This window comes from Acipenser ruthenus, chromosome 24 (assembly GCF_902713425.1).
Source record: "Acipenser ruthenus chromosome 24, fAciRut3.2 maternal haplotype, whole genome shotgun sequence".
NCBI classification, from domain to species: Eukaryota; Metazoa; Chordata; class Actinopteri; order Acipenseriformes; family Acipenseridae; genus Acipenser; species Acipenser ruthenus.
This window is the reverse complement of record NC_081212.1, coordinates 22,086,835-22,112,677: the sequence shown is the minus strand read 5'-3', so window position 1 is coordinate 22,112,677 and position 25,843 is coordinate 22,086,835. Positions and strand designations below refer to the sequence as shown.

Genomic DNA, 25,843 nt, shown 5'->3' with positions numbered 1-25,843 from the left:
TCAATGTATGGTTCATAGTATTGTTAAAGATTTTTTTTTTTCCCACATTCATTATGTAATGTACAGTAAGTGACATATTTCCATCCTATCATTGTGGTCTCAGGATTGAGGCTTACTTACATTTCAATGGTAGTGTACAGTATCTGTACACTTTTTTTTTTTTACACAAAATGCATACCTACGTAAAAGGTAACCTACTGAATATTTTAGTTTAGTTTTGTTTATATATACAAAGATGATGCGCCAGTAATGTAACAGACATTAAGTTATTTTTCCGATGGCATTTTGTTTGCTTTCAATTTCTCGATCCATGTGTAAATTAACACACCTATCGGTTAAGCCATTGTCACAAGACGGGTTATGGGCGGAGAGAGGGAGGTTCCAAAGTCCGGGAGCTGACTGGGGAAATGTAGTAGAAACTTTTTGGGAGTTCCCTCCTACTGTAAACAACATTACTGTAACCTGAACTTCTAGTGGAATGGAAACGAATCGACCAGGAAGCCTTCCCATTCAAACTAAAAAGGAAGACGCTTGTACCAGCATATAGTTCAAAATCTGGATTTTAGGACATTACACGGATAATTGTGTTTTCTATAGCCCTGCGACCCGTTACCATGGCTCTGGCGGAGTTGTACACCAAGGTAGGACGGTTTTTTGTCTTGGGAATAAAGTGCTTGAAGGGAAGTATGTGCACCTGTCGCAAGAATATGGACGTCGGAAATGTCACCCGGAACTTACCTGTCTGTTAAAGGGGATTCACAGAGTTTTTATTTTTATTTTTGCAACGTCTATATGCAGTTTCTGTTGATGTTGCTATACAGAAAAAAACTTGAAGTTGCTGGAATATGCAACCGTTGACAAGTTACCTCGTCTACCGTTAAGGAATGCAGCACCATATGGTGCGAAATTTAACGAGACAGTATTTAATTTGAGAATTGGACATCAAGTTATTTAATTAAAAATAGATGCATGTATTCAAAGTAGCCTACTGTAAATATGAAAAATCCCTGAAAATATATAAATAATTCGTATTATGGTCCTGGATTATTTACTTGCTGTGCAATGCACTTTTTATTAAATGTAGTACAATTGGGCAGCAGTGTGGAGTAGTGGTTAGGGCTCTGGACTCTTGACCGGAGGGTCGTGGGTTCAAGCCCAGGTGGGGGACGCTGCTACTGTACTCTTGAGCAAGGTAGATTGTATAAATGGGTAATTGTATGTAAAAATAATGTGATATCTTGTAAGTTGCCCTGGATAAGGGCGTCTGCTAAGAAATAAATAATAATAATAATTGCTGCTCTACAGAAAAAAATCGCATAGCTCCTACATTGTTCAAAACAGAATTCAAGAAGGACAGCAAATACTGTAACAATATAAGCAAAAAAAATCTTATAATCGGACCTCTTTCACAAATCCGCACACAATTATATGTGTGTATATTCACTACCGGTCAAAAGTTTTAGAACACCCCCATTTTTCCAGTTTTTATTGAAATTTAAGCAGTTCAAGTCCAGTGAATAACCTGAAATGCTACAAAGGTAAGCGGTAAACTGCCAGAGGTTAAAAAAAAAAAAGTTTAGGTTACCAAAAACTGAAAAATAATGTACATTTCAGAGTTATACAAAAAGGCCTTTTTCAGGGAACAAGTAATGGGTTAACAACTTACAGCTGTTCTGCAGCAATGGAAGTAAATTAAGCCTTGAAAGTTCATGCTAACAATTCCTACAGGTGTCCCAACTTTTGTTGATTACTTACAAACCCTCTGTCTGTATAAAAGCAGTGTTGGAACAGACTGTGTTACTACACCCTCTTAAGCATTATTTGGACAGTATTGTACTGCAGGAAGTAGTATATTGCTCTCATAATGGCGAGAAAAAGGCAATTAACAAAGGAAGACAGACAGACCATTATAACCCTTAAAAGTGTAGGCCTTTCCTTTAGAGAAATTGCAAAGAAAGCCAAGGTGTCAGTGAGTACAGTTTCCTACACCATCAAAAGGCACTTGGAAACTGGAGGAAACTCTGACAGGAAGAGGTCTGGCAGACCCAAAGCCACAACAGAATCAGAAGTCAAGTTTCTGAGAGTCAACAGCTTGTGTGATAGGCGGCTCACAGGACAACAGCTTCAAGCACAGCTTAACACTGGTCGAAGTAAGCAAGTCTCAGTTTCAACTGTGAAGAGAAGACTTCGAGCTGCAGGTTTGACAGGTCGAGTGGAAGTAAGAAAGCCATTGCTAAGATGGCAAAATAAGAAAAAGAGGCTTGCCTGGGCCATGAAGCACCGCCAGTGGACTACTGAAGACTGGAAGAAGGTCTTATGGACCGATGAATCAAAATTTGAAATCTTCGGTTCATCACGCAGGGTTTTTGTACGCCGTCGAGTAGGCGAAAGGATGGTTCCTCGGTGTGTGACATTTCCGAACAATATTTGATTTCCATTGTAGAAAGAATGCCACGAGTGTGTTCGGCTGTTATATCTGCAAAAGGTGGCTACTTTGATGGAGTCAAAAATTTAGATTAAATTTTGTTAAACAAAACGATTCCATGATTTCTTTTTTATCTCCAATTGTTTATTTGTTCTATGCTTTAATTTCAGAGTACATTGAGACATTAAACTGCGTAAATTTCAATAAAAACTGGAAAAATGGAGGTGTTCTAAAACTTTTGACCGGTAGTGTGTGTGTATATATATATATATATATATATATATATATATATATATATATATATATAATGTGTGTGCGTGAGTTATAGCAAAATAATGCTTGCTTTTTACTTTTCTTGGTTTAATAGTTGACATACATTTAAAATGATATATTTAGAACAGTACACAGTAATAGACTTATCATAAAGTAAACTTCCTATGTTTGCTTGTAGGGCTTGGTTTTTTCTGCTTTAAGAAGTATTCAACTCAGCACTCAAGGTAAAGCAGAAAAAACCCTACAGCATGAACTTATTTAGATACACAATCAAAATGTTTTGTTTCCTAGCAACATGATTTATACATTTAGAATGCCCACCACTATTTATAAAAATTAACTATGCTCCTGTATACAGTATATAAGTAAAAATGAATGTGTGCCAGTCCATAAAACTGTGTAGGGATTGTATTTCCTCTGAATATTATCTGGGCCACAAAAGAAGATTACACTTGGAAGCTTTGCAAGTGGTTTGCAGTTTAAATAAAAGCCTAAAAATGGCATTGGTCTCCATTTGGAAAAAGAAAAAGTGGTTAAAACTGAAAGCATTGGAGCAAAGCTCCCTTTACCAAGGAAGTCTGTTTTCAGTGTAGTATTCACTTCCCTTGTGAGTCAATTCATTGTGAGGTTTCAGATAATGGACTGGTTTTACTAGTTGTTTAACATTTTACTGTCTGTTAAAAAGAATGAGAAGAAGCTCCCACAATCACTAAATCATTATTCCTGTATGACATCGGACTGCTTTTCATAGTTTACCCTCATGTGCACTCCACTGTACTTCAGAAATCAGATCCTGTTTGCATTCAGCAACAGAACATATTCAAGCCTTCCTGCCACTCAGCCACTTTATGAACTAAACAGACATGTTCTTGCTTCTACCTTGAACCGCAGGAGGGTCCTGTATGAATGTCTTCAGGAGGGTCCTGTATGAATGTCATGAAGAGGTTCCTGTATGAGTGTTTTGAAGAGGGTCCTGTATGAATGTGTTCAGGAGGGTCCTGTATGAGTGTCATGAAGAGGGCCCTGTATGAATGTCTTCAGGAGGGTCCTGTATGAGTGTCATGAAGAGGGTCCTGTATGAATGTCATGAAGAGGGTCCTGTATGGATGTCTTCAGGAGGGTTCTGTATGAATGTCATGAAGAGGTTACTGTATGAATGTCTTCTGCAAAGTGTAATGTGGTTTCAGGAAGCAAAACTCATATCTTTTTTTTCCATCAGCTGATTTTGTTACATTGATAACCAAGGCCAGTGTTTTGTTTTTTGTTTTGATTTTTACAAAAAATTAATTAAAAAATCAGTACAAATAGAAACAGAAAAATAAACAGAAATGTTGGTTTATTGTGGAAGTGTTGATTAATAAAAACACAAGAAAAACCTTGTCTTAAATGGCCTGTTCATGCTTCTTTTATGTATTATAGTACAACAGAGTGTGGATCCCTGATCCAGAAGATGTCTGGAAATCAGCTGAGATCACCAAAGATTACAAACCAGGGGAAAATGTGCTTGAACTGCTATTGGAGGAAGGCACAGTAAGTGCCCTGTTTTTATTTCATAATTATTTTCCTAAATAGAAATTATGTTTGTGCTAATTAAAGTTAATGAATCTAAACAAAATAACGAATATGCATGTTAATAATTGTTGTTTTAAAGCACTAAGAATAGGGGCTTACACTTAAAACTATTGTCAATATTTACAGTGCCTACATTTGACCTCCACATGTTCTTAGTTGTTTAGAGAGAATTGCTAATTAAAAAAAAAATCTAAGCAAACTTTTAAGCTTGTATTTACTATTGTGCACAAAGAATAACTGCATTTGTTCCCAGAACAGTTCTTAACATCTGAATTGCCAGACTTTCTGTCTTTTGGCATGCATCTTTATTCCTGCAAGGAGTAGACCTCTGGCTTTTTTAATGCACAGTGTAAAATGTTCTGGTGTTGCTGTTAATAAAAACAAAAGGGTGAACCTCAATGTGTATAATCCCTGTGTTTTGAAAAATGATTGCATCACAGCTACTAGCTTTACCCAATTGCATTTTCTTCTAGGAATTAAAATACCCCCTTGATTCAGTTACCAAGGACCTGCCCCATCTACGTAACCCTGACATCCTTGTTGGTGAAAATGACCTCACAGCCCTCAGTTACCTCCATGAGCCTGCGGTCCTGCATAACCTCAAAGTGCGCTTCGTGGAATCCAAGATTATCTACACCTACTGTGGTGAATATTCATCCATAACTGTTAAACAGCCCATGTATACATCTGCAATTAAAATCTAATATGTGCAAAGTCAGCATACAGTAAGCATATTCCTCTTAATGAGACCATTAGAGATCCTTCACACTTTACCACTTGGGGGTGGAGTCCCCACATCAAAACTGATTTCAGCACTGAAGACATTGAAAAAGACTTAGTCGAAACATTTGTCGCTGAATTTATTACGTTTCTTTTAGTAATTCTAAACTGCACGAAGAACAAAAATATTTGTTCTAAAAAATAAAAATAAATATAAAACAGTTAATTCACTTTCTAGATGGAGGTTAGGCATAAGGTATGGTTTGTAATGAATAAACTGTTCATTTAAAGACAGCCAGCAAACAGCTGATTTTTCTCCATGTGTAGAATGTGCCTTCATTCCCTATTACCTCATTCAGATAATGCATGATAAAAGGCAAATAACATGTAAAGCTAACAAGTGGCCTTTTAATTCCCCTTAAAGGAAATCCGTCATTCAAAAACATTTTTTTTTATCAGATTAAAAACATTTCTGACAGCTCAAGGTAAAAGAGAACATTTTTCTTTTACAGTCTGTTTGGATTACTGTGTGACAAAATGAAGATTTAATGAAGCAGTGGCTCATGCCTGTGTTCAGCTTAATACAAAACCAGCATTTCTTGGTGCCTGTTTACAACATTATTCAATGGTTTAGTGTTTTCAGTAATCCCAGTGCGCGTTGTGTTCCCCTATTCACATTAAGGTATTATACTTGTGGCCATTAATCCGTACAAACAACTACCAATCTATGGAGATGCCATCATACATGCATACAGTGGCCAAAATATGGGAGATATGGACCCTCACATATTTGCTGTAGCAGAGGAGGCGTACAAACAGATGGCCAGGTGAGTTTTTAAGATATAATCACCTGCACATCAAGCACCAGAGTTTAAACCTGTAAGAAATTGGAAGATAAGCTGGGTAACACAAGAGCCAGTTTTAAGTTGAAATGTACAGTGGTGGTTTTAGTGGCACTATCAGGTACAGGACTTACAGCACTACTGTATGCATTTGATCATATTTTAGCATGTATTTCTATATGATTTTAGGAACAATAAGAACCAGTCTATTATAGTAAGTGGAGAATCGGGAGCTGGAAAGACAGTGTCTGCTCGCTATGCCATGAGATACTTTGCCACGGTTAGTAAATCTGGCAGTAAGACGCACGTGGAAGATAAAGTCCTGGCATCAAACCCAATAACAGAGGTATGCAAAAAAAACAAAGTTGTCTTTGTGACATTGCTTAAATATATATTTGCATTTCTTGTGTTCTGTACTTTGATGAAAGATTTCATTATTTACTAAAAGGGTGGTAGAACACAGCATACATTGTTATTCACTGACCAATAACAGAGCATAGCTTGAACTTCTAGGTATCATTGGTTGCCATAGTGAACATTTTAATAAAAAATATACATTTGGGAAATGCAATATATGTTACTAATCACAATATTTTTTTAAGTCTATTTGGATGAATTTCAGCGCTATGTAGCACTGCAGAAAGATAACCCTAAGATGCTATTTAAAAGTTTAAGTGTCTTGTAAGAATCTTTACTGGTCTGCTGTTCTGAGTGGAGTTGTCTTTCCTGGACCACAGTAGCACTCTGCAGTTTTGAGTTGTCTTTCCTAGACCTCTATACCGGTCTGTAGGGTTGAAAGAGAAAACCAAACTGTTGTACATTGTTCTTGGATTCTTTAACAACAGCTTTGAAATGTTTCATGAATTCCATTTTTAAAAGTAATTCATCACACTGTAGAGAAATATTGAAATAACTGAGAAGTGATGTGAACAGGGCCCATCAGTGACCATAACAGTTTTATTCTGTGATCTCTTGTAGGCTATCGGCAATGCTAAAACAACAAGAAATGATAATAGTAGTCGATTTGGAAAATACACTGAAATCAGTTTTGACCGACGCTATCAGATCATCGGAGCAAACATGAGAACGTATCTGCTGGAAAAATCAAGAGTCGTTTTTCAGGTAAGGTGCATGAAACTGTTTACAATGAACACAGATAGCCTTATTAAATATATCGATTTTAGTTTCAAACTGAATTATAATTTTAAACATGTATTTTGTATGGCATTTATGAGCTGTTATACTTACTACACTTAAAAATAGCTTTAAATGAGATATTCTGTAATGTACTTCAAACTGCAAATGTTTCTTCTAATTGATGTCTTCTTCAGTCAGAGAATGAGAGAAACTACCATATATTCTACCAGCTCTGCGCCTCTGCAAACCAACCAGAGTTCAAGAATTTGAAGCTGGGTAAGTGTGTGCTGAGCTCACCATCATTCCAGATTACAGTGGTGAGTGCAAGAAAGAAAAAGAAAAACCTTTACTAAGGATGCAGTGTATAGTTATGTAAAGACCACAATGAAAAGTAAACATGTATCTTAAAGCAACTGTCAACATTTGTGCAAGTACTTGATACCTTGAAACATGAAATTGTAAAACAAACGCATGAGCTTACTTGTATTGTGTTTATACCTTACTCAGTGTTGTTAGGCATTCAAAAGCAGATCTTGCATTATTACTATCGAAGTTGGCTTCAATCGTCTTTATTATTTTTACAGTTAGTGCTGATGAATTTAGATATACCTGCATGGGTGGCAAAATGTACATTGATGGAGTGGATGACAGGGCTGACATGATTGAAACCCAGAGGACTTTCTCGCTACTAGGTAAGACATTACAATGCATGTGTATTTCAGATAGAAATGTAGGATGTAATGTTAATTGTTAGTTTGATCAAAATAACTATAGCAGGTGATTACTGTATTTCGAAATGTAGTAAGAAACATGATTTGTCATTTTGACCTTTGAACGAGGAGCATAAACTCATTTTATAGCAATGGGTGCATTTTAAAACATTTTCATCTTTCTTGTAAGGTTTAAAAGAGGACTTTCAGATGGACGTGTTTAAGGTGCTGGCAGCAGTCCTGCATTTAGGCAATGTAGAAATCAAAGGCATCGGTGACGACAGGTCTTCTGTCAATGTGAGTACAGGGGGCATCGTTTACTGCTGCTAAAGTAGCCCTTATTGTAGGAATTAAGATTTTCTTTGTTTCAAGTCAGGATGTTACTTAGAGGGGTTGTTGTTTATAAATTGAAAGTAGATTACATAAGTCTTCTTTTAAATGTAGAGTAATCCCTTTCATAGTATTTGGTATTTGGTAACAACAATGTATTTTTGTAACTTGACATATTTTTAATATAGTGCAAAACGTCCCAGTATATATTACATTTCGAGGTTGTAAGAGCATGAACAAAAGAAGACAGTATTAAATAATATAGCAGTAGGAGTAAGCGACTCTGGCCCTGAGGTCGTTCTATAGCAGGTTTAACAGGCATAGAGAGTTAACCGCTCTGGGACCCTGAGAAGTGATAGCTCATCCATTACTTAAACACTCACCATGCAGTAAATATACAGCTGTAAAAAAAAAGTGTGTCAGTGTCTTTTGTGTGATAATGTGTTGTTCATCTAATGTTATAAAAGAAAGAATAATTAAACACTGAATGTTAACATTGTTAGTTAACCCTTTGCTGCCCAGTGTCCAATATATTTGACATTGAGAGCATTAAATAGGTAGGGTAACATACCCAGGGCAGTAACAGGTTAAGCACTGATGGGGCCTGTTTCTTCCTGTTATAACAGCCGAGTGACAAACACCTGGCTGTGTTCTGTGGTCTTCTCAACATCAGCCCTGATGGAGTGTCCCGCTGGCTGTGCAATCGGAAAATCATCACGGTCTCTGAGACTGTGGTGAAGCCCATGCCAAAGCTGCGAGCCGTCAATGCCAGGGATGCCCTGGCCAAACAGATCTATGCCCACCTGTTCAACTGCATCATCGACAGAATCAACAAGGCTCTTCAGTTTCCTGGGAAGAAGCATACCTTTATTGGAGTTTTGGACATTTACGGGTATTGCCTTTTTTAGAGAAATACAGTATATCTCCATAAAGGATTTCAAATCTAGAAGCGTCAAGCAGTGTGCCATCCTGCAATACAGGAGCAATGCAGAAAATAAACCTTTTTACAGATTTTAGGAAAATCTTATTATATACTGGTTGAGCATTATATACAAGGTGTAATATATATAAGATGTAATATGCTCGGTAATAGTATTCTGTTTATCACACTATGGTATTTTTTTATTTGATTTTACAAGAGGTGTGCATTATACAAGAGCTGTAATCACAGTCCATTCATTCATGCATGTTGTATACCGGGACAAAGGATGACATTTTGAAATGATTCTTGTCTCTTTGCTCAACTTGTAACAAACTAAGTGGTGTGTAGTATATTAATATAATACACTATAGTTAGGGTTTATTTAGTGTTGCTAATAAAGAAGTACAAACATCTACTCTTTTCAAATAACGTATTTCGCTTTTCTGTATTTTAGGTTTGAAACATTTGAAACCAACAGTTTTGAGCAGTTTTGCATTAATTATGCCAATGAAAAACTGCAACAGCAATTTAACCTGGTATGTATGATGGGTTTGTTCCCAACGTGGCCGTTTCTTTTTTACATTTGATGTGCATTGACTGATCCTGGTTACACTCACTGCAGCACGTGTTTAAACTGGAACAAGAAGAGTACATGAAGGAGGACATTCCCTGGACGCTGATTGATTTCTATGACAACCAGCCTGTCATTGACCTCATTGAAGCTAAGATGGGCATCTTGGATTTGTTAGATGAAGAATGCCTGGTATGAACTTCCTCTAATACCTCCTTACATTGTGGGTTAAGGCTTGGAACTAGTTCTTACCAGAACCATAAAGTAGACCAATAAAGACTGTGTGAGGCTCAAATTGATGAAAAAGTGAAAAAATGCACCATATCATTGATGTGTTAAACTTACTTTCTAATCACCCTGTATTTTACTGTACCGCTTTATACAGATATTTCACTGTGCTTGCCTGTGCTTTACCCTGTAAATGAATTAAAGGTACAGATTAACCACACAAAATGTCAACCTGGCCTTCAGTTCATCATAAAAATAATAGGCCGGATTTATCAAGGTCACTCATCAAAGAGTGATTTCAAAGACTAGCAGAAAAAAAACAGACTAGGTACAATACTTCCAGCTACTAAATTCTACCTTGCTAGTTTCATGTATTTAAAATTTGACTTTTAGTTTGCTTTATAATATGGCCCTAAATGTTACAAAACTAGTAACTAACTTAGGCACACCTTTGACACTCTTTTTATTAACCTTACTAGTAGCTTTTCAGTTTTATTTTTTCTTAAAATAAAATGCACCTGCACAAATCTGTCCTTGGTTTACCTATTCGGATTGTAGACACTAATACTGTGGGTCATGTTTATAAATACTTCAGCAGCTCCTAGCTACGCAGATAACCCTTTTGTAGTGACTGTCACTTCCCTTTTCTCCAGTTTCCACAGGGCAAAGATGAGAACTGGCTTCAGAAGCTGTATAACAATTATCTGAACAAGAACCCTCTGTTTGAGAAGCCAAGGATGTCAAACCAGTCGTTTGTTATCCAGCACTTTGCTGATAAGGTAAAACAACACACTTTGTGAATAAAAGAAACAATCAAACCAGTAGCGAGCGTTGTGCACTGAAGGCTTTCAAGTATTGTAAATGTACCCTTGATGTCTTTAAGCAGCAGCATGTGTTCTTGTCTTGCTGTTTTTTTGAACAGGTGGAATACAGATGCCATGGATTTCTGGAGAAGAACAGAGATACAATGTATGAAGAGCTGATTGACATACTGAAGGCCAGTAAGGTAGGTCCACTTATTATCCCCATGTGGAGATGCTTTTGTTTATTTAAAAATAGAAATCTTCCACCATGAACTAGTGCCCTCTAGTGGAGCTTTCTGATTGGTGGATGAAAGTGTTCAGTGGTTCCTACATCACTGGATTTCAATAGGAAATAGAATTTGAGTTAGTATGTGATTATGTTTTAATTCCTTCTGCCCCTTCTTTTGTACAATATAACAGCAACCTATTTGCATCTTTTCTTTTCTATCGATTTCAGTTTGATCTCCTTGCAAACTTCTTTCAAGAGGAAGAACTGACTTCTCCCTTCAGTAAAAGCATTAATTTCAAAGCTGCCACACCTGGAATAAAGCCCTCAAACAAACAGCTGCGGACGACTGTTGGCAACAAGGTATTGAAACAAGGCTTTACACCAATGATAGTCTTGCTGTATTACAAGTATTTTATTTCAAACAGCTGTATATCACAGTACATCTGTACACAGTTACATATATTTTATTTCAGTTCCGCAGCTCTCTGTACTTGTTAATGGAGACTCTGAATGCCACAACGCCTCACTATGTACGATGCATAAAACCAAATGAAGAAAAACTCCCATTCGAGTAAGTGCACCTCTTTGTGCAGCCACAGCATGGCTGTTCAATTTGTTTTAACGCGGGGTTCCAAAAACTATAACGTTACACGTCCCCACGTGTTGCTACAACTGTTTAAATAACATATCTGTAATTTTTATTTTGTTAACATCCTGACAACTTTTTACACTCATAACTTTAAAGTCTCTTTTCAAAATGTCTGCTCTAGTGCACTGATAGTGTAAGCATTATTGCCCACATTGTCAAACAGGTAACACAGTAATAACGATCCATGATGTGGTACGGGACAGAAAAGCCAGAGCACTTGTTATGTCTTTTAATCGCTCTTCCTGCAGTGATTTAGAGGACAGATCTCAAACCCCCAGTGCACTAGAGTACACTATATTTTTTGGAGCCCTGTTATTTACTCTTTAAAAGTGCAATGCACATCATCACATTTTAGAAAGCTATCTAAAGCATTCCCTTTAAATCAAAGATTAATAGTAACACCTTAAAGGGGGATGCATTTGTTTATGTATTTATAAATAATCCTGACAATAGCAAATCTGCTAATTCTATGCAATTTGGATCGTGGCATCTGAATTAGGTGACATTTGTTATGTCATTTTGAGCAACTAAGCAGTTGATTGTCTGCAGTATGGACAACTATATACATAAATAAAGGTCTTGCGCTACTGTTTGAGGGTATTTTTGTTGGCGGGTGAAACCACCTGATTAGAATGTATCCTATCTTATAGATATGATTCAAAGAGGGTGGTGCAGCAGTTGCGAGCCTGTGGGGTTCTTGAGACCATTCGTATTAGTGCTCAAAGCTATCCATCAAGGTAAGTTGTCATATTATTAACCGTATTATTGTTCAGTGTTGGGGTGGAACACATCCCAAAGAGATGGTTTCTGCTACCCATAGTGGCAACGCAGTACAGATAAGTACAGAAAGCAGCAGTTATGCTCTGGCATCAGATCGAACAAACCTTCATTTACTATCCAGATTCGTTTTCTTGTATTGTACTCTATACCAGAAGTCAGGATCTTTTTGTAAATATTGTTGGTGTGGGGCTTTAATTGAATGGTTTTGGCATATTTCTGTCATGTCTGTCATCGCGCAGTTTCAGAATTTGTATTTCCGTTTGCAGGTGGACGTATACTGAGTTTTACAGTCGCTACAGCATTCTAATGACACAGCAAGAGGTTACACTGAACGATAAGAAACAGACATGCAAGACTGTGCTGCAGAGGTTAATTCACGTGAGTCTTCTGATCAGCCTTGTTCTTCTACTGTTTAATTCAGATTCAGGAAAAAAGAATGCGATCTTTGTTTCCAACTGCATAAAACATATGGTAAAAAAAGGTCTTCATCAGTGTAATGAATAGTAGCTTATGAAGAGTAATGGCTACTGTTGGTTATCGATTGGTTAATTATATTTTGTTAGTAATACATTTTGTTAATTTGTTTATATAAAAGTATACATGAAAGAGCAGCTGTGTACAGTATACAAGTTTACCATAGTAATAGCATAGTGATAGCATGATAAAGCATAGGTAAGCATTTGTAAAGTCCAGAAAGTTATGGTAAAGCATATACAAAAAATGGAAAACCATGGTAAACGGTGATAAATGTATAGTATAACCAGGAAAAAGCATGCTCTGTGGAAAATTACCATGCAAATTTATCGTGGCACGCTTTTATAAGGGTATCCCAGCTCTTCATGCTAAACGTGCTATGAAATGGTACTTTCAACAAAAATGGCTTGGCATTAGTTGAGTTCTGGAATGTGCCAACCTCTGAGTTACCAACACAACTACCCTCAGCACTTCTAGTCCAATTACAGATCAGGCCCAGCCCTGCTGTAGATTATTGGTGGTGATCATGAGTGAGGCTGGCAACCTGTTCTCTTCCCCAAGGACCCCAACCAGTACAAGTTTGGCAGAACGAAGATCTTTTTCCGAGCGGGTCAGGTGGCGTACCTAGAGAAGCTGCGATCAGACCGGCTGCGAGGAGCCTGCATTACGATCCAGAAGAACCTCCGCGGCTGGACCCAGCGCAGGAAGTACCTCCGCATGAGAAATGCCGCCATCATCATCCAGCAGTATGTGCGAGGCAAGCGGGCAGTACGGTAAGCAAAACTAGGGTAAACCATTACCCAATACAGTTACATTTACACACTCATTTTACAGTGGTGTGTTTGAGCTGAACTAGCTCAAGTCTTTCCTTGTTGCCTTAGGCAAACGGTGAGTGCCGCTACCCTGAAGCAGGGCTGGGCAGCCATCGTTATCCAGAAGCACTGTCGAGGCCTCCTGGTACGCCGGGTCTGGCAGCTTATTCAGGTTGCCACGGTGACCATCCAGGCCTATGCTCGGGGATGGCTTGCACGAATACGATTCAAGAAGGTAAGACTTTTGGGGGAAGGGAGGGGATATTAATGAAGCATATTCCTAACTCTATCAGGGGTCTGAGAAGACAACCACTTTTTTTTTTTTTTTTTATGGAATCCATTTCACAGCCTCTAGTGCAAGAGTCCAGGACAGTACAGGACAGTCAGTTCAGGTAGTGACTCCCATTTTTATCAACCCGTTTTCTGTTCCCTACAGATTCTTAAAGAACATAAGGCTACAATCCTGCAGAAGCATGCGCGAGCCTGGCTAGCCAGACGCAGGTTTCAGAGTATTCGGAGGGTGGTGCTGAATGTGCAGCTCTCTTACAGAGTGCAGAGACTGCAGAAGAGACTGGAGGACCAGGTGAGGCACTAACAGCCTGGAAGGATTGAACCGGAGACTGCTGCTGTGTAAACTGAGCCATTGTGCCACAAATATTTTACTGTTGGATCTAAACTAGCAGAATTATTTGCCAGTGTACAGCACATACAAAAATATATGTTATCCTATGAATGTTCACTTTACTTACTTTGAAACTGAAGAATAAGCTTGAATCTACAGTAGTTATACTTCAAACCCTCAGAGAAAGACTGCCACATCTATTTGTATGTTTCTACTTGTGGACAGGCCTGAAAATTGAAGTTTCACACAATTATTTACAATATATCTTCTTAGGGGTCACTGGTTAAATGGATTGGTGGTGGTGGTGTCAATGGCTGTAACTTAAATAGTGACATTAGATATTCAAGGTGTCATTGGTAATAGTTGAAGGTACTTTAGTTGTCCTATATGTCTGAGGGGCAACACTTTGTTTTAAATGCCATTAATAACACTAGAATTAGTAACTGAATGTGTGGTTGTGTAGTTGCTATATTATTATTATTATTATTATTATTATTATTATTATTATTATTATTATTATTATTATTATTATTCAGTAATTTAGCAGACGCTTTTATCAAAAGCAACTTACAGAGACTTGAGGAGACTTGGGGGTGAACTATGTATCACAACTGCTGCTGCAGAGTCACTTACAATAGGACCTCGGTTTTACGTCTCATCCGAGGGATGTTTTTACGACTTCAATCTAAAATCTCTTTGAACCCACAGAACAAAGAAAACCACGGGTTACTGGAGAGACTGACAGGACTGGCCAGCGCTCACTCTCACGATGTAGACAAGCTGCAGAAACTGGAGGCTAATCTTAAGAAATCCACGGCACAGAAGAAGATGTTTGAGGAAGACTTGAAGAAACATAAGGAGGAAACCAAACAGGTACTGCATATAACATCATTGTGATCTGCACTTGCCTCTTCGTGTATGGAAAACAAGTTATTCCCTGTCATTCCTTGAGGAACTTATCACGCCTACAACACCTCATTGCTGGCTGATTCCATCTCCATCTCTACCTCTCTACTGCTTTTTCATCGTTTCATCGCCTCCGTTTTCCTTTTAGACGGCTTAGTTGTCAGCATCCAAAACACACTCAGAATGCCTCAAAAGCCTTAACAGTATTTGTCTTTCACCAAAGGTTATAACTCAGCTGCAAACCCACAATGCCAACCTTACTGAAGAGAAGCTGAAACTGGAGAAAAAACTTCAAGAGAAGACTCAAGAAATGAAAGGTAGGAGCAGCATACTGTATTTTGTGTTTCATTACTTACCACACTACAATGGCACTCTATGGCTACACTTGTATGAGCTCTTTATTAAATGGTACTACAGTGGACCTGTACACACTGCTGTTTAGCTGATTATAAATCCATTTGCTTTTTTATTGTGTGCCATGTCCTTTTGAATTGTTGGGAGCTTTGGGAGCACCTGTCCGTGCTCAGAGTGCAATATTTTGTTGATGTAGTCCACTGCAGTACCATATCCGAATCTGTGTGCTACATTTTGACACATCCATTATTTTGCCAGTGCAAAATGGTCATCGAGGGCTGTGAAACCAACATTTAATGACAGCCATGGATCTTGTGCAAGTCATTCATATGTCTGCTTCTATTTTTAGATAACGTAGATGACATCAGGAAAAAACTCTTTGACGATCTGGCGGGAGTGGAACGGGAAAGAAAGTACGGCTCAAATAGCTTTATTTGACTTCCCACGCTGGTTGTCTATAGTTAGAGATTTTCCAAAAACATATATATATATATATATATATAACTTATTATATTTATGTTGTTGTTATACTGTAGATTGTGGAATAAGGAGAGAGAGAGAGAGAGAGAGAGAGAGAGAGAGAGAGAGAGAGAGAGAGAGAGAGAGAGAGAGAGAGAGAGAGAGAGAGAGAGAGAGAGAGAGAGAGAGAGAGAGAGAGAGATATTGCCCGTACTGTTCTAGTACATCTTTTGCCTGCTTTCAGAATCCTGGAGAATGGCTTTGAGATTCAAAAAGACGACTATGAGAAGCAGATAGAGGCCCTGAAAGAGGAGATGAAGTGTCTGAGAGAGGAGAAGATTCAGCTGCAGCAGCAGGTCCAAGAGGAGTTCCTCATTAATGACGGACTCAAGCAGGACATCACCCAGCTCACAAACCAGGCCAAGGTAATCCCTGCAGGTGTTTCTCCTAGTCAGCCCTAGATATATGCAATGCAGAGGTGCAACACTTAATCTATTCTTGATGGCTGTGGCTTTTATTTTGCAATGAAATTCATTAAAATGGCTCACAAAGTGTGTAGTACATTACAGACTTGTCTACATTATTTGTTCTTCTATCAAACAGTCCTTTACATATAATAACATGCAAACGCATGTTTTCAGTTGTACAGTGCCACCTAAATACCTTTCCGATATGCCTTTAAGAAATGGGTTGCTGATTGCAGCCGTAAGTAAACTCAAACATGCGTCTCGGATTCTCTCGATTGCAAGTGGCACTTCAAGAACCCTGTGAGTTTCTTTTTTTAAAAACGCTTTGAAAAACACAGGTAATCCCAGAGCTGCGGAAAGAGATTGTGGTTCTGGAGACACAGAAAAAAGAGCAAGACAAGCAGTTCAAGGAACAAATGCAGGAAACCAGAGGTACAGTAGACGCATCGACTGTTTTGCATATCCCAAGCTTCAAAATTCAAATAGGAATATCCTATAAATAAAGATCATGTTTTCTAAAACTAATTATATTGTTATGAGAATGTTTTTTTTCATTTTCTGATAATTGTTCTATGTTTATATTACAGTGAAACCTCTCTACTAGGGCCAGACAAGGAACCAACAGGGAAAGCCAATAGAATTGGGATTGCAAAAATATGGCCTTAATTGTGGAGTGGCCTTTGTACCGAGGTTTCGCTGTATTTAAATAGTCATGATGTTTGTTATGAGATTCTTTTTTGATGCCCAATTAATTGTGATAGAGCAGGCTTATGCGTTTCAGTGTGGTGGTATTAGGATGGTACAGAAATACTACAGCCCAGACTAGAGAGAGAAGGGTTGCTGTTCCTTGTCCTAGTGACACCTTGTGGTCACATTCATTATTGTAGCCCCTTTGTTATTTGGCTAAACCTTATATAATAGTTTTGTTTCCGGACAGTAAATGGTAACTGGATTTTGTATATTTTTGCAGCGAAAATGTCAGAGGTGACAAGACAGCTTCTTGGAGGACTGAACGAGGAAGAGCTGCTTTCCAGGTACAAAGCCACTTTTTAGAACTGCATTCTGTACTGCATCCTTATATCAATTTTGAAGCGATCTGGTAGAATATATGAGTTCACATATGGCAAAATACTAAATGACACGTGCAACATGTTTTAACAAGACTTTGTTAAATTATTTAGTCTGAAAATGTATTGCTTCTTATACATAAAGTAGCTTAGACAATACCAAGAACCTTTCCTTTAATTTTTCAGGTTATCGAAAGAGGATCTGGAACAAATCAATGAAGACGGAGAGCTACTGTTTGCTTATGAAGCTCTGAAGAAAGCTATCAGGTCCATAGTTCAGGCTGCTGATTTTTAACTTGCCACTCTCTTAGCAAATTTGTGCTGTAGAACATAAGTTAGAATTTGCTTAAGGAGAAAATGGTTGCTGTATGCTTTTAAAAAATGAATGGAACATGTTTGGACAATGACACAAGTAAAAGTGTATCTATGTCATTAAAACATGAGTAGTCTCCTTACTGCTGATGTCCTTTTTTGTTAGAGCAGTATTTTTATTCCCCTTACTCTTCCTTGTTTCCTTGGAAACATGCTGTGCCAATACTGAAATGGATTCACTTTGTTTGGAAGCCTTATTGTTTGACTGTGTGTCTACTGCCTGATTCCAGAGAAGTCATGTGACACTGTCAACTTGCAGCTCTGTTGACCTCATGTTGACTGGGTTAAGATGTTAGTTTCTGGCTTGCCCTATTTAAGGAATACTGCAGTGACAAATTTGTATTGGGCACTAGCAGGGTTAAATAGAGCAGTCACGACTGACTAGTTATTCTAGAAGTCCTGTTCTTCCAGGATTAAGAGGTAGTTCAGGCAACCACGTGTCAGTGTGACCGCAACCTGCTCAATTTCAACAAATGTTACTATTGTCTCCTATTTAGGGTGATGGAGAACCATTTCCAAGCACAGAAAGAGGGCTACGAAAAAGAAATCGAGAGCCTAAACTACAAGGCCGAGCATCTCCAGCATGAGACCGATCATTTGCAAAAACTGTTCAGAGAAGAGAACAACATGAACGACAACATCCGCCTGGAGGTCAAGCGGCTGGCCTCTGAAAACATGGTAGCAGGCCGTCTTTAACAGTCGACACTGAAGCTGTTATTTTTAAAGGATTGTTTGAGAGAAGAACAAAAAATGCCTGTAATGTACTGTACACTTTGTGAGCCCTGATTATAAAACATTAGTATCAATACGTCCCTTTAGCCCTAAAATATCTCATAAATATAGAGCATATTGTAACAGCTACTGTTTGGTAGGTTAATGGCCAGTATATTTTGTGTTTCTCTGAAGGCAATTCCGCAGTATAAACAGCAAATATCCGAACTGCAGAGGAAAAGCCAAGAGCTGGAGAACCGCTTGAAGGACCAGGCTATAGAACTGAGAGGTACAACAAAAGAATTTGGACATCGTTGCAGCTTGAATATGCTGGCTTGAAAGTTGTTCGTTCTTTTTTTTTTTTTTAACAGATGTGTAATAAAATGCGGCCCTTTATATATTAAGAGCTCTTGTAAAGACCAGCACAGACATATTTGTTCTATGTCATACCTTTCTTTTTCAGGGAACATGGAAGTAATCGCTTGTGAGCTGCGCAATAACCTTGAAGAAGAAGGCTCACAGCGAAGGTAGGGTACGAGTGCCGATGCTTTGGAATGCATTTTAAGTTACTTGCTTGTTTTATTTTTAACAGGAAAATCAATGTATTGATTGACAAGACAGCACAACAAAATGCAGTACCACCGTTCTCATGACAGTATTTAATAATCAAAACAGCAGCGGATTTTAAATCTCATAGACCTCCTCTATTTGAATTGTATTTAGTGATGTTAACAAGATGGAGCACCCATCACCACAAGGGAAATCACATTTTGGTTCACTGGCACGCAGCCATCAGTAAGTGCTACCTTATAAATCAGAATGAGCAGAAATGAAACATATCTGCTCTGTTTTCAATTGAAGAATACTGGAGCACCAGAAAGAAACATATGAGAAGGAGGTGCAGGAGCTGCAGGAGAAGGTTGAGGAGAAACAGGATGAGAACGACCAGCTGCAGAAACAGTTCCAAGCTGAGAGCCAAGCCAAAAACAAGTTGCGACAAGAGGCCTCGCGACTGATTGCAGAAAACATGGTTAGTGTTAATAAATGACTGCCTGGCTTTGATCTTACTTGCTGTGATATTCAAAGAACAGCCTTAAGATACACAACAGTCAGTTCTCCCTGTTAAAAGTTTATCATAGTATTTTTACATTGTATGTTAGCAGTTTTACCTATGGTTATAGTATGCATTTTATTAGTTTACCCTGGTTTGCCATGTTTTTTAATATGCTTTACCATACCTGACTGGGCTTTACAATGCTTACCTATGCGCTTTACCATTCTTTCACTATGCTTTATTACACTTTGCTATGCATTTACTATGGGAAACATTTCTAAGGGCTGTCCCAGTTAAATGTTTTTTTTTTTTTCAAATAGTAGTCTATTTAAAATGTATTTGAGGGACAAGGCTGGAGTGGATTGTAAACGTACAGTTTGTACTTTTTACTATGCCATGATACACTCAAGTGGGATCAAACTTGGTATGGACATTTCTTTTAAGTTTTAGCGGGTGTCAGAATTTCATCTACCTCTGACCTTTTATTGGTTGAGCTTAAGAACAGCTTGCTCAGATGTGATTCAACCAATTTTAATGGACAATCCCTTTTCACAGACTGTCAATATAGGTTACATGGACCACCCATTTGTTTTATTGTTGTTATTTGTAATGCTGTAATGATTTCATGATTTCAGGACTTTGAAGAACAGGTTGATATGAAAGACAGATTAATAAAGAAACTTCAAAATCAAATCCAGGCCTTCCGGACACTTGAGAAAGGTAACACAGGCACACTTGTTTCTAATATTATGCTATGTTTCTGGGTTTGTTAAGCTATAGCTGCATTGTTCTGCAGCTTGTTTTTAACTCTGGCTGGGCCACACGGACACGAAAGACTCTCCATACTAAGGTTGATAGTGAAATGTCAGCTTGTCATCCCCACAACAATCTCCTTCAAACATGCATTACTCCCTTACCCAGCATGCTGTGTTTCAGCTGACTTCTTGGCACAGGACAATAAGAACATGTTCACACATAATCAAGGAGAAACCTCTTGTCGTGTGTCTGTGTTCTCTGGCTAGTGTTGCTTTTTGTCTTGTTAAAAAGTTAATTGATGTTCATAACTGAAAACACTCAATAACATGTTGTATGTTTTATTTTTTTTCTAAAATAGTAAATCAAGTCCAAGCACCAGTTGCACCAAAGGAATACCTTGGAATGCTGGAATACAAAAAGGATGATGAATCGAGGCTCATTAAAAACATCATTCTGGGTATTATTATTATTATTATTATTATTATTATTTTGCTAGTTACCCAACAATACTGTTTATCATGGATTGTTTGTTCACTTTTTGATTGTCTCTGAAAGGATATACTGTAAGGTGTGTGATTTATAAACTAGCTTCACTAACCCAGTGATGATGATGCTGAATGCTAGAAGTTCAAAGTGCCTCAATGTGGCTCTGAGCCCAGTGCAGCCACTGTTTCATTAGGACATGAGTTCTGCCCCTTGTGTCTCAGATATGAAGCCCCGCGGCGTGGTGGTGAACATGATCCCAGGCCTGCCCGCGCACATCTTGTTCATGTGTGTGAGGCATGCTGATTACCTCAACGACGCCGACAAGCTCAAGTCACTGATGAACTCAATCATAAACGGGGTTAAGCAAGTCATTCAGGTAAGCTGCTTCTGGGAACAACGGAGACAGAGTTTCAAGTAATGCATGGGTTAAGCTGCTCCTGAGTGTAATCATGAACATAAAGTGTATGGAAACTTAAAGTACAAGGGACATACGTGTCCCACAAATAAAATGATGCAAACTTTCTTATTTTTTGCAACGAGGTGCAGGAAACTGGGTTAGAAATTTGCTGACAGGTTTCACCTGGTCATCCAAATTTTCAGTTTTCTCGTTATACCCGAGTCACTCTCAAATGTATTTTAAGAAGAAACCGTTTGAACAACCGCGTAATTCCTTGTGTACCTTAACCTTCAACAGAACACCTCGTGGAAGATAAGAATTACAAACAAGGTGTTCTTTTGAAGGTAAAGGGTTTAAAAAAACATATACATTTAGCTTTGAATTTAAGAGTCTGTGGTAGGAGGCATTTCTAAATAACTATGTCATTTACTATTACTCCCTCTTTGAGGTGGTGTTGCTATGGTTGAATTTATTGGAGATATAGTGCATAATGCCACCTAGTGGCCCAAAGTGGTGACTGAATTTAGTACCCCTTTCATTGCCCACCCATACCTTACTATTTTTTGGTTTGGTTATTCTATTATTCTGACATTCAATACAGTGGTTACTAAAATACTGCTGTAGTCGGTAAAGGCATTATTGGCTGTAGCTTTGAATCTTCAGAAATCTTCTAAGAGCATCACTACCATACACGTTTCCCTGAAAGACTCTTGCACTGTGTTCTAGGATCACCCTGAGGATTTTGAGACGTTGTCGTTCTGGCTCTCCAACATATGCCATTTGCTGAACTGCTTAAAGCAATACAGTGGGGAGGAGGTAAGACTCATCTGATCAGAAGATCCACACAAAAACAAGCAGCTCGCAAACTAACAAAGGAAAAATCTTGCCACTTGCCAGAGTGCATAATTGACAGTCCACTGACCGCTGGTAGTACACTCCTAATCCTCACTGGAGTGTATAAGGAGTGACACCCATACTGTTACAAAATATCAACCTGTAATCCTCTTAATTGTGTCTGTTTCTGTTTAAGGAATTCATGAAACACAATAGTCCACGTCAGAATAAGAACTGTCTGAAGAACTTCGACCTGTCTGAGCACAGGCAGATTATCAGTGACCTGGCCATTCGCATCTATCAGCAGTTCATCAACATCATGGAGAGCGGCATTCAGCCAATGATTGGTGAGAAACTGTAGTGAGAGCTTTACAATAACCCAGAAGGGGCTATAGGCCTAATGCATACGTTCTTCAGTTTATAGCAGAGATTTGAGCTCTAGTCTCATGAATGCACCAAATGAAGCTGTGCAAGGTGCAGTAAATAGGATGCTATAGACTTAGTGCTCCCTCTTGTGGAAATACTGAGTATCCTTCAAGCCTTGATATAATATGGAAGGAACAATTCTTGAATATGCAGGTTTAGCTACTACTTTTTTATTATATTTTTAAATAACATTTTAATGATGCCAAATTTCTCTCTCTATATATATATAGACATAATTTAGATATTTTATTTAGCATCATATAATGATGTCAGTTTTTCGTTCTATATATATGGAAAACTACAAAGCGTTATGTAATCCAATATGTTAACGTAACATTATTCAGCAGATTTCATTCGACTTTATGAAGCAAAATGTGTTAATTCTATAGGGTGATGCGAAATTTGTGGCCATAGCTGTAACTGCAGCTTATCTTCTTGTTTTCTTTTCTAATTGAATGCACCAGTGCCAGGAATGCTGGAGCATGAGAGTCTCCAAGGTATTTCCAGTATGAAACCCACAGGCTTCCGCAAGCGCTCCTCCAGTATCTATGAAGACACGGAGGTGTACACCATCTCCAGCATCCTGCAGCAGCTGGGCTACTTCCACAGCACCATGTGTCAACACGGCATGGACCCAGAGCTGATCAAGCAGGCTGTGAAGCAGCTCTTCTATCTCATCACAGCCGTCACGCTGAACAGCATCTTCCTCCGGAAAGACATGTGCTCCTGCAGAAAGGGAATGCAGATCAGGTAAAGACATGTGCTCCTGCAGAAAGGGAATGCAGATCAGGTAAAGACATGTGCTCCTGCAGAAAGGGAATGCAGATCAGGTAAAGGCATTCGGACAAGACACTTGCAAGAAACTGACTGAGCAGAGGACCCTGGATCTTACTGGGTGGTTAATGTCTTCACTGCTTTGACCCGGCATTACATTAGACCTAAACAAAAAGGTGAAGTGGAAGTTCTATTCTGCTTTAAATGTTTGCACACAATGCAGACGTTATCCACGCTAATCGTTATAAATAGGATACCATTCACTGTGCCATGTTTTTTCATGTTACTGTAGTTTTATTTAGCATTATCAGATTTTCTTGAGTAATTTAGATTTCCTTTTGTCAAGCGTAGTTTATTTTGGGTTGTTAATGTATCCTTCATCAATAAGGCCACCCATAGATATATTAAACTCTTTTCCATAACCCTCACAGGTGTAACATCAGTTACCTGGAAGAATGGCTAAAGGAGAAGAATCTTCAGGGCAGCTGTGCCATAGACACAATGGAGCCTCTTTGTCAGACGGCCTGGTTACTTCAGGTCAACAAATCAACAGACGAGGATGCCAAGGAAATATGTGAAAGATGTTCTGGGCTTTCTGCTATCCAGGTAACATTCTGTACTGGACTGTAATGTGATACAGTGGCACCCAACATTATTCGGACAATTACCCTAAGTTTCAATATCCATAATTGTATATACATTATTATAATGTATAAATAGTTTCCCCTCTCAAGATGTAACCTCCTTTCTTGTTGATCTCGCACAGGTAGTAAAGATTCTCAACTCGTACACACCTATAGATGATTTTGAGAAGAGGGTAGCTCCATCATTTGTACGCAAAGTTCAGGTAAGACATTTAGCTTATGCTAGAAATCATGTACTGTATGTTCAGAAAAATACATTAAGTATGTACAGAAAAATACAGTATGATTTTGCAAATGTCTTGAAACTCCTCTCTTTTGTTTGTAGTCCATTTTGCAGGGGAATGAGGGCTCTTCACAGCTGATGCTGGACAGCAAGTATCTCTTCCAAGTCACCTTTCCTTTCAGTCCCTCCCCACAAGCACTGGAAGTGATCCAGGTTCCCAGCAGTCTCAAAGTGGGATTCCTAACTCGACTCTGAAGGACCAGGAATAAAGACAGGATATCAGAAAAGGAATGGGTGTTCTTGTGCCACTTTGTAAACATACAACATTTCACTTGTTACAACCCTCTGGTTTCAAGGAAGCAGATATGAACTTTCAATGTATTTTATAATGATAGGACCAAAATACAATACGTGAACCATTTGTACAGCAAATTTGTACTATTGATTTAACTAGAAGTTGTTTTTCTGTTTGCTATTTAAGTTACATTTTATATTAAATTGCATTAATAACGCACTGTAATTACAACACTTTTTAGAAAGTTGCTAAAGGTTTTTGCTGTAGTTGTGTATTTAGATTGTCGTATTTACATCTGTAATTGCAGTGCAAATACAAAGTAATTAGTGTGTTTTTTGTTGTTGTTTTACAACTGGATTTTACATGCCTACCCACAGCAATCGCAGTTCATGCCAAAGAAAAGTGTTTCAAGCATGTTGATATGAACTACAACAAATATATTTCCATATAGAGACCAATTCACCCAGCAGACCTTGGCTATTGTGGCTCAGGCTGTTCATTTGAAAAATGCTTCTAAAGCTATACATTTTGCATAGTACTGTATGCTGTTGGTGCAAAAACACAACCACAAAAACTGCATTGACATTCATTGTGAGGACCACAAGTAATCTGCAAAGGATGTGTTTATTATAACATGCTGCTGAACACCGACAGACAGGTAATGTAAGTCCAAATGTAACATTGTTAAAAAAAAAAACTAATTAACTTTTTGTATTGTTTTAAAAAAATGTAACATATTTGAATGGTAGGATCAAAAAACGAACTCCACAGTGTTCTATTGTTTTTAAATAGTATAACATTTTAATGAAAAGATAAAAAAAAATAACTGCAGTTTTATTTGTGTCTTTATGTACACACTGTTTTAATACAAAATAAGAGCACCTTAATAACTGGCAGTAACTGGTGTCTGGGTGCACTACTTGCAAACTATTCATGCATTAACTGTATTTTGTTCTAGATTGTGTCCTAATAGTTATTTATGAAACAATGTGTTAGACACAGCTAGTGCTGCCACTGGATACCACAACTAGCCACTATCTGAACATAGAAACAAAAGAAATATCTATGTTAATAGTTATTATGACAAACTGTACAGTATATACCAAATATTAAATCCAAAAGGATTGTTTTTTCACTCTCCAATCCATTGTGCTGTAATTCAGTTCTCAAACATATACAGTATTGTACTGGCTTAAACGTGTACTGTCTTTATTCAAGGTTATCTAATTGTAAATGAACTCCATCTTGCTATGGGGGCTCAGTCTGACAATCTTATTATGTCCTTGTTATTTGCTATTGTGCTCAGTTAATATTATTATTAATATACAATATATGCCTTTCTACTTATGTAACGCTGCATATCTAACAGAATGGTTTAAATATTGCCCTGAACATTGGTCAGGGACTGCCCTATAATGGTATACAGCAATATGATTCTTGCCAGCTAGTAGCATCACAGGTATTTTGCAGTATGTTTACTTTGAAGACCAGCCACACCTTAGAATTGCCCTTGTGCAGT

At 38.1% G+C, this 25,843-nt stretch overlaps 1 protein-coding gene across 2 annotated transcripts; it reads left to right on the top strand.

Annotated features, from left to right (window-relative positions):
- The first annotated feature begins 405 nt into the window (after positions 1-405).
- Positions 406-25,510, top strand: LOC117429044 (unconventional myosin-Vc-like). Of its 2 annotated transcripts, XM_058998716.1 has the most exons (41): positions 406-641; positions 4,118-4,228; positions 4,744-4,915; positions 5,673-5,817; positions 6,022-6,178; positions 6,811-6,954; positions 7,164-7,245; positions 7,554-7,661; positions 7,870-7,976; positions 8,636-8,901; positions 9,386-9,467; positions 9,554-9,694; positions 10,384-10,509; positions 10,653-10,736; positions 10,991-11,122; positions 11,236-11,333; positions 12,062-12,148; positions 12,458-12,569; positions 13,227-13,438; positions 13,547-13,712; positions 13,914-14,060; positions 14,808-14,972; positions 15,229-15,322; positions 15,709-15,772; positions 16,063-16,243; positions 16,624-16,717; positions 17,256-17,319; positions 17,539-17,619; positions 18,222-18,402; positions 18,631-18,724; positions 18,899-18,962; positions 19,297-19,465; positions 20,125-20,209; positions 20,604-20,702; positions 20,953-21,107; positions 21,855-21,944; positions 22,159-22,309; positions 22,853-23,138; positions 23,594-23,768; positions 23,929-24,009; positions 24,132-25,510. In XM_058998716.1, exons 1-41 carry the CDS (start codon positions 615-617, stop codon positions 24,282-24,284), a joined length of 5,232 nt encoding a protein of 1,743 aa, XP_058854699.1. In that variant the 5' UTR covers positions 406-614; the 3' UTR covers positions 24,285-25,510. The 2 variants fall into 2 exon arrangements, with proteins under 2 accessions (XP_058854699.1, XP_058854700.1); XM_058998717.1 differs by lacking the exons at positions 16,624-16,717; positions 17,256-17,319; positions 17,539-17,619; positions 18,222-18,402.
- Positions 25,511-25,843: the final 333 nt, after the last annotated feature.